This window comes from Populus nigra, chromosome 7, assembly GCF_951802175.1.
Source record: "Populus nigra chromosome 7, ddPopNigr1.1, whole genome shotgun sequence".
In the NCBI taxonomy this organism is placed as follows: Eukaryota; Viridiplantae; Streptophyta; class Magnoliopsida; order Malpighiales; family Salicaceae; genus Populus; species Populus nigra.
The window spans coordinates 19731747-19741983 of record NC_084858.1 but is presented as its reverse complement, the minus strand read 5'-3'; the positions used below and the strand labels follow the sequence as shown (position 1 = coordinate 19741983).

The following is a 10237-nucleotide window of genomic DNA, read 5'->3' as shown; positions in this document are numbered from 1 at the left end:
TATAGCATCAAATTATTATAACTTTAATTAGATTTATGTTAATTTTCTCTTATTGAATTATGTAAACAGAATAACTTACACTTACACTTCCTTTTCCTTAACAAATACATATAAATAAGCCATGAAAGCATTAATAATAGATTTGAAAACCATAGTGCTTAATTAGGTTCAATTATAGGTTGACACGCTAAGCTATGATTTGTAGAAAAAATGAACAAGAGGCGACCCTTAGGTCTAGTAGTGGTGTCTAAAGAGCCAATGCCACCACGAGACAGTTTTTTTTTCATTTTGTATTAATTGCCATGATCATATTAATTCACCATGATGAAATTAATTTGAAACGCATGTTTAATATCGTCGACATCAACACATGATTACGAAAGGAGATAATCAGTCTTAATTATATTAGTTAGTTTTGTTTAATATTTTTCATGATTTAAAAGGCGAGTAGTAGCCATGTATGCGGTGCCAATCCACCTGTTTATCCAATCAACATACGTATTAAATTAACTAGGTGGGTGTCACTTTCTTTTAGATTCTTTGAAACGATCGATTTCCCTTTGCATCAAAATAATCCAGAAACAAATAAAAAATATTAATTTGAAACAAATAAAAATATAAAAAAAATTTAAATTTTTTCAAAAATACTTTTGAAATACAAAAATAAACAGGGCTTAATCTATCATTGTAAATTAGGTCTATGAATATAAGATATATTAATTCTTACTAGATAATGTAAGTATTTTACGTGATTTTCTTTCTTTCTTTTTTTTAGCAAAATTTATAGAGTTGTTTGCATGATTGAATTGTACTAGTTATGTAGGTATTCAACCTCAGCGTCCAATATTCAAAGATAAATGGCGCTTTCCAATTTTGTAAGAACAATAATTTTGATTTTTTTTAAGAATACAGTAATTTCAATTTAATAAAAAGACCAAACAAGTGATGTGTGTGTGTGTGTGTATTACCAAACAAATAAACAAAACCAACTTAGGGTAATTAATGATTAGGGATGGTAATGGTTTTGCTCTATACACTTCCGATTCAAAATATTTAAATTCATTATATGTTCTCTCCTCCAAGATCCATTCAGAAATCTTTTTTTTTAATATAAAATTAAAATTCAATTTTTTTTATAAAAAAAACATCTCCATCCATATATAAATTATAAAATCATAAGATGGAGTATAAACTTCTAATCCATACATGAGATCATAAAACATCTAAATGAATTATAAGATAAAAATCCATGTATTACATTACACCTCTATAAAACAAAAAAGAAAAATATTTTAAAATTTTGGATGGGGTAACAAGGTGGGCAAACCCTTCACCAAATAAAACTAGGTTGGATTTTACCTTCTAAAATTATAAAATTCAATCCAATCAATTAAGTTAAAATTAATCATCATCCCTAGTTAATAACCACACCCAAAAGAAAAATAAATAAAAATCTATTAATTTCAAATCATTTTCTTATCAATATCCGTATAATATAAAACAAAAAAAATAAAGTTATTAGCTTTAGGTAGGTCATTAAAAAAGAAAATATGGGGTATGGATGCTAAAAGCTGAAAAGGCTACTTTTATATAGAAATGAATTTGAGCATTTGAAGGCAAGAAAGTCAAGAGAGAAATTTGGATCAATATGAAAGCGCGTCTACCATCCTGTCTTTGCAAGGTTGCTAGCTATATAGTGACTGCTACTACTACCATTAATAAGAACAATATTTATGCAAGCCAATTCCATTTATCCAATTCTCAACCTTAAGATCTTTTACTACTAGAAAATGTCTTCTTCTTTTTTTTTTAATTACGGATACACTCATAAACATAATTCATGAATAAAGAGTTATTTTTAAGAGTCAAAACATGAGAAAAAACCTGTGAACTCGAGGACAGCAAATAATCATACATTTATATATAAATTAGAGTGTACATCATTTCTAAAAAAAGTCATTTATCTTAGTGTTGTTCTAGCCTAAACATGTTTAATTTTGAAGTTCTTATAGGCTCCGATACATTAAACAAATATATTATTAGCACAATATCACCGTATTCTTTTCAAATCAAAGTAGAAATAAAAAAACATATATAAAATCAACTATACAAGTAAGAAGATTTATGAACGTTAGATTCATTATCAATTAATTTCTTAGATAAAGATCCTCAGTGTTTTGGTAATCTCGCTGCGTAACAACAAAGTATGACACAATATGCTAAAATTGACATAATTAACCAGCCTTACCTGTGTACTAAATCCTAGCTAGTTGTTATGGTTTCTATAAAGAAGCCTTCTAATGAATTTAATGTCCTTGCAGATATTCTTGAACTTCTCTTGCAATTCTCCTTGACCTCCCGCCCCTATCTTGCACGTGCATAATATGTATGGCGTGTATATATATGTATGTATGTATGTGTGTATGCATAGTCATGAAGTGCATCAACTGCTGACCCAATTATGAGTTCCAATTCAAGCTAGAAAGTTGAAACGGTTGTCTCAAAACACCATCAAGAAGAATACTTGGGTGGACCATTGGTGTGCTCTGTGGAAGCTGGTTAAGCATGGAAACAAAGGAGGTGTTATCCTCTTGAGTTCCAGTAATACCACTATTAAGTTCACCGTGAAAGCGCTTCCCTGATGAATTAGCCAACCCCACTGGTGATCCTGTAGCGTCGTTCCAATACTGATGAGGAGGGAGGGTGCGTGTCGCCGTAAAAGTATTTGCGGAGACTGGGGCCATGGGCATGTTTGGCTTTGAGCTTGAAGATGGTAATTGAGAAATGGAACCATTTTGCATGCCATCTCCTGTTAGTATCCCTTCAAAGAAGGTATCTTCATTCACAAGTAAAGATGCATAAGCTGTGTGCTTTGAAGCTGAAGGGGGTTTCGGATTTCGGTGGCTAGAATTTTGCAGTGTAGCAAACATGCCCTCCATTGAATCCTCTTTGTCTCTTTGATCCATCGGTCTCTGAGAGTTGTTTTTCTTGTAAATCCGGCATAGAACCCAATCATCAAGCTACAAACAACACACGAAGATCTCTCATCCCATAAGTACCAGACAATACACATCAATAATGGACCATCTTTAATAACATGAAAGCACCTAAAAGATGATGAACATACCCTTAAAGAGCCGCCTTTCTTGTTGGCAGAATCAGCAGCAGGGGGCTTTGGGCTAGAATTGTTTTCGATAAGGCGATATTCATGCATGATCCAATTGGTTTTAATCCCCTTCGGTGGCTTCCCACCATAAAAAACCAGGGCCTTTTTGACACCAACCTTTTGAGCTCCATTCGATGTTAATATAGGCTTATCAGTCCCGGTAGCTTTCCAATACCCTGAAGTTGCAGCTCTGTTAGGCCTAGCACCGTTGGGGTATTTCCTGTCTCTAGGACTGAAAAAGTACCACTCTTGCTCTCCAAAAGTAGCCTTACCTGCGTAAAAACCACAAATCCAAAACACTGATTAATTAGAACTACATATATATATATAAACCAAGGAACTAATCAAGAACAAGCATCCACATGCTCTAAAGGTTTGATCACTTACTTGGCAACTCCCATGGATCAAATTTGTATAGATCAATCTCAGCTATAATTGTAACAGGTAGCGGAACTGATGCAGCCTTCTTCTTTAGGTAGTGGACCACTAGCTCTTCGTCAGTAGGGTGGAACCGGAACCCGGGTGGCAGCTGCGGGTGTTGTGACCGGGACGACGAATTGGTGCCCTCCATTAATCTGGCTTCAATGATCTTGATTAAGGTTGTCTTGAATCAAATACAGTACTGAGATAATCAGCAGCTTGTGATTGAACAGCTAATATATTGGGCTGATACAAAGGACAGAGCAGGGGTGCCTAGACCATATCTTAAATGTTAATATTAGGTGTGGTGGCGAAGAGAGGATGTTCGGCACCATTTGATAGAGGTGCCAAATGGAGAGGGCTAGTCATCAGGTGACACGTGGAGAGCCCGAGATGAGGGTGGGGTAACACGTGTCAGTTATATGGATGCTGGGGACCACGGGGAAACATGAAGAGGGAAAAAAATGGGGGAGGGGGTATCAGGGGGGGAGAGCAGGGCAGGTTTCGAGGGTCTTGAGGTTTGGAACGGCTTGTACGCTTTTCTTGTCATGCTTTTCTTATGTTATAAGCCCACAACTTTTGTCCAATTTCTCGAGAGAGAGAAATAGCTCGACAAGTTTGCCAGTGTTGGTGGGTTTTGCTGAAACCATTATAATCCCACTGAGAATTTAAAAATTAATTTAATTTAATTTAAAATAATATTATTTTAAAATTAAAAAAATTAAAAATTAAATTAAATTTCATCTATATTTTAATTAAATTAATCAGGTTATTATGAATTAACTTATCAAATTAATCGAGTGTGACATAAAACTCGAGATAAATTCTAAATCAGAAAGTTATCAAATTTATCTGGAGGGTTTTTATATGCGTTAAATTTTTTAATATTATTTTTTTTTCAAGTCATATTAATTACATACTTATTATTATATGAATCCGAAGCTTTAAAGAATTAAATTTTATTTAACATTGTAGTCGAGATTTAAATGGATCTACAAGTTCTGCGAGAGATTCTTTAAACATGGATAAACAGCAGACACAAAACGTGGGGTATTGTGCTTCTCGACATATTTCCTTTTCTCATAGGATAAATTTAGCTCATTGCCTTTTCACTTTCCATGATAGCTCTGTTTGTTCGGAAGTTGTTGTTACCTTCAACAAACCTACTCATACCATGAGATCACACCTCTCATATATTGCCACCTTTTTTAAAAAATAAAATAAAATTGAGAATCATGTATTTTCATTCTTCAAGTCAAAGGGCTTGTAGCATCAATCCTTTCATCTCTATGAATCATTTCTTCTTCTTCTTTTTTCAATTTTCTTTGCTTCATGGTGGATACCACGTGTTTGTTTGGTATTGTATTTCTAATTATATTTAGAAACGTTTTAAAATTATTTATATCTTGAAAAAACATTAAATTTATGTTTATTTTAATGTTTTGTTTTATAGTTTTTATGTTCTAATATAAAAAAATTTCAAACAAATTTTTTTAATGCATTTACAAACAAGAAACACTGTTAAAAATAACATGCAGCATAATATTATACACGAACAAACATGATTTTATGAACGTGTACCCAATCATGTTATAGTAATATTAGGGTTATTTAATATTTTTATTAAATAATGTAGCACTTTATTATTTGTATTTTATTCAAAATTCAATTTAATGATTATAATCATTTTATTAAATACGATAATATCTATGTTTAATGATTTAAAATATCTTATTTGTAGTAAATGTTGAGTCATTCTGTAAATAATTTTACTAGGCACATGCAAACTCTAAAATAGTATAATACATCATTTAAGCACATGCATGGATTTAAATGAATAGCACATCTGTGACATATATTTTACTTATAAGAAGTTCAGTGATTCTGAATTTAGACTGATTTTTCTCTATGAAGTTGTAAAAACTTAAATTAGATTTGGACTTTTTTATTGCATTTTAGGCTGAGATGGTAGTACCATGTAATGTCATGCATGCTATCTTGTAAAAACAAGGTTTTTTTTTATCAAAATAAGAAACTTTCTAGTATTTAAATCAATAAATTATATAAAAAATAATATATATATATATATATATATATATATATATCTGTGTATGTGTTAAAGAACTATCTCAACCCAATAGTTTAAGCTGTTAGGTGAAGTTCTAGGATATGGTTTATATTATTCTCGAACACACATCCTCAAGTAAAAGTCATTTGAACTTAAAACTTGTCCAGACTCACATTATCTTGTGCTTAATTTTTATTAAATAAATAGGAATGGTATGATTCGAACTCAAAACCACTTGATCATTAAATTCTGATATTATGTCAAAAAATCATCTCAACCCAAAAATTTAAACTATTAAGTTGAGATAGTTCTTTAACATTTAACTTGATAGTTTAAATTGTTAGTATGTTGATATTGTGTTGTGTTGCTTATTCTCTCTTGATCCCTTGTGGGGGTGGCTTTATAATGTTTGAAAATACAATTGAAATTGTGATTTTTAAAAATTTTAAAATTTTTTGTTTAAAATTTTTATTTTTATTTTTAAAAAATATTATTTTAATATATTTTTAATAAAAAAATATTTTAAACTATAATCATTACCTAACTTCTAAACGTCTCTTAGTTTATTTATATCCCTAGCTATCGCAATCGCATGGTTTACCCAGCGAAGAAGGTAACTTACCTATATTCTAATAATAGAAAATTATTTTATTGTCATCGCAAGCCTTTTTCATGACTAATAAAAATAAAAAGATTGGATGCACAACCAATAAAATGATCTGATGACGTGAGCTATGATAGGCAAATAAAAATAAAAATATTCTTCTAATCAAAATGCATACCAATCAAGTGATTTGTACAGGCTATGATTGCTTCTGAAACAGAGAATTAAATAGTGCTACATTGATATTTGAAAGGTTGTAATCTGCATTATTGTGGATACCGTCTTGCTTTTTAAAGTTTTTTTTTAAATATATTAAATAATTTTTTATTTTTTAAAAAAATAATTTTTAATATTAAAATATTAAAATAATTTTAAAATATATAAAATATAATTTTAATATAAAAATTTAAAATTTAATAAAACATGTTTTGAAATACAATTTCAAATATGCATGTGTTTATTTATTTTTATTTTTTTAATTGTTGACCATCACTTGTAAAGGCATTTTAAAAGATTCGGTCGTGCTCGCAAGATGTAAGAAATTCAGCCATTATTGGAACAATGAGAAAGGAATATTCAAGTCAAATTTATCTTTCTAATTAGTCTAGTAGTAGCCTCGATGCCCATGATTTACCACCGGTCCTTATTTTATTTTTTTGAGTAAAAAATAATTTTCATGTGTTGAAATTAAATAAAAAAATAACATAAAATATTAATTATCACAAATACTTAACTATATTAATTAGAATTGAGTCAATCTATGATACTCTATTAGATAGGCCCTTGCATGTGCCGCTTGAGCATTCCCATTTTTTTATTTATTTAGCAAAATATGAAATTATTTTTGAACTGATTTTATAATTATAAAAAAAAATATTGAAAAACCAAAAACTTATGCTTAAATTTTTTTATTTAAAAAATATTTTTATTGTTTTACAGTGTATTTTAGTTATTTTTTATTTTTTATATTTATGAAAATAATAAATTATTTTTCAACTTAAATTATAATAACAAAAAAACCATTGTAAGAATACAAAAATATCTTTTAATATCATTTTTTTTGTTTTTAATAGTATTTTGACCATTTTATTATATACTCAATATGGAAAAAAACTAATTAGTTATTCTTATTAATTTGAAAATAACAAATGAATCATATAAAAAAAACTTTAATATCATTAAGATTCAGTGTAAAGTTTTTTGGATGGAAAACAAAAGGAATCATTACTCTGTTCCAGTGAATAGCATAAAGATTTATACTGCTATAGCCTATAGTGTTTTTCATATATCAATAAGCTATTTTTAATTTTAATCTTCAATTTATTAATTCAGCTATTAAGTTAAAAATTTCACCAGCCTATCTTATGCAATTTGTATCTCTTTAGAAGACAACTTTATACTTTATCATTTTGCATTATTTAATCTATCATTTTTATTTATTTCATGCACAAATTATATTACGTTTTCTTTTAGCATTTTATATATATATATATATATATATATATATATAACCTTTCTAATTTATTACGTTTTTCTATTTAAAAACCTTGGACTATTTTTTATTTTAAACCCCTGATCATATTTTTAGAATTTAGATCAATAACTAGTATAAATAATGTTGTTAAGATTGTTTTTTAATATATATTTAATTATTTGAAAAACTATTGACAATCAAAGTTTATTAAATTAGAATTCTTTCTATAATTTATTTGTAGTTTTAGAGTTTGTGAAACTCTAATTATTTGTTTTTTATTATATGTTGCGTCAAACTATTTCTTCAATTCATGAGATGATTTGTTTGATAGAAATAACTGAAAATTACTCTGATTCTTCTGAGTTTAGTTTTTTTTTTTTTACTTTGTTTTTATTATTTCAGAAATCACAGTTTATATTCTAAAATTCATAAATTTATAACACTTTACTTTTGCATCACAAAAAGTTGAATTATTTACATAATTGTTATTATATTTTAATCATGACTAAAAAGGCATTGTAGTATTAAAATTATAAAACTACAAAATTACTATAATATTTATAAAAAAAACCAGCATTTGAAAATTATAAAATTACTATAATATTTTTTTTAAAAAAAAAAAAAAACCAGCATTTGAAACCCTTCTCTTCTACCTGGCTAGCTGTCGTCTCTTTTCTTTCTCTGATTCATCTTAGCTTGAATAACAATGGATAACTTCAAATTTCTTTTATTCATCTTCGACCCAAATCAAAATCAACAACATGAAATCCATTGCTACAGTTATTCAAAGAAAATTTCTTCTTCCTTTACTTGTTCTTACTGTGGATGCTTTCTAAAAGCTTCACCCAATTTCAAGAAAAGCAATCATTTTTCCTTCTCAGTCTTCCATTCCTCGCAGAAAAAAAAATCTATATAAAAAAATGTTACCTCCATCTTTTCAACCCCCACCTTCTTCGAGCTCCTTTCCCGGGGCTGAGAGGACTTTGAACCCGCCTTAAAGACAGACAACGAGCCACCTTGCATTAATTATTATATTATACAATACACTGGAACACGTGGGTTTTTACTATAGCAATCTGCGGTAAAAACTCGACTTTGACTTTATTTGCACAATTTGTTTTTCAAACAATATATATATATATATAAATTTAATATATATATATATATATATTAAATTTGCTTTTTTAAATTATTATATTATAAAATACACTGGAACACGTGGGTTGACTCGGTTGACTCGAGTTTTTTTTGTTTTTTTTAATTTCATCCTTTAATATTGGATTAATTGAGAATTAGACTTAATGGTTTATTTTGTTTGCTTTATATTAAGTTTTTTCGGTCTCATTACCCGAAAATAGTGTTTAATGGATTAACATGAGTTAACTCGAGTTGTTTTTTGTGGTTTTTTTTAATTGAAGTTTTTTTCAATTTTATCACTCAATATTAGATAGGTTGGGAATTGAGGTTTCATAATCTGTTTTAATTTATATTCTATGGAGATATCTTGGTCTCATAATTAGTGGTGCAAGTTTTGGTATTTTAACCCCGATTAAATCGAGTTGTTTTTTTATTTTTCTTATAAGAGATTATCTCGGTATTATGACCAAGGTCACAAGTCTTTCAACATTGGATTTTCTTCTTATTGGATTGTCCTCGTCTTATGATGTAGGTTGCAAGTTTAGCGAGTTAAGCCAATTAACTCAATTTTCTTTTTTTTAATTGACTATTTTTTCTAATTTTATCATTTAATATTGTGTTTTATTGGGAATTAGGATTCATGATTTTTTTTATTTATTTTTTATTAGGTTATCTTGATCTCATAACTCAAGAATAGTGCTTAATGGGTTAACTCTGATTGATTTGACTCATTTTTTGTATTGTTTTTTAATTAAAATATTTACAAATTTTATCGTTTAATATTGTGTCCAACAGGATCGATTGAGGATTGAACTTCATAATTTATTTAAATTTGCTCTCTATGGTGTTATCTTAGTCTCATTACTAAAGCTGCGGATTTGACGCATTAAATCATATTGCTTTTTATTTTTTTCTATGAGGTTATCTCTGTCTCATGACCTGATTCATGAATTTAGTAGATTGACTTGGGTCAATTTTATGTTCTTTATTTTTATTTTTATTTTTAATTTTTTAATCTCATTCTTCAATATTGGATTGATTGAGAATCGAACTTCATAATTTTTTTTTTTATTTTCTTTCTATGGAGTAATCTCGGTCTTTTGACCTTGGTCGCGGGTTTGATAAGTTAACTTCATGATTTAATCTTTTAACATTGAGTTGATTGAGAACCAGGCTTCAAAACTTTGTTTTTATTTTTATTGTTTTATAGGGTTATCATAATCTTATGACCTAAGTCGCGGGTTAGGTCAATTGACTCAGATTGTTTTGTCATTTTCTTGTTGATTATTTTTTATTTCATCATTTAATATTGGATTGATTAAGAATCTAGTTTCATAATTTTTTTCAATTTACACTCTATGACGTTAT

At 28.6% G+C, this 10237-nt stretch overlaps 1 protein-coding gene across 1 annotated transcript; it reads right to left on the bottom strand.

Moving 5' to 3' along the window:
- Window positions 1-2121: 2121 nt before the first annotated feature.
- LOC133699113 (NAC transcription factor 25-like) lies at window positions 2122-3888 on the bottom strand. Its single transcript, XM_062122258.1, has 3 exons — window positions 3554-3888; window positions 3128-3438; window positions 2122-3020 (listed from the first exon to the last, which is right to left on the bottom strand). Exons 1-3 carry the CDS (start codon window positions 3735-3737, stop codon window positions 2460-2462), a joined length of 1056 nt encoding a protein of 351 aa, XP_061978242.1. The 5' UTR covers window positions 3738-3888; the 3' UTR covers window positions 2122-2459.
- Between the last annotated feature and the right edge of the window lie 6349 nt (window positions 3889-10237).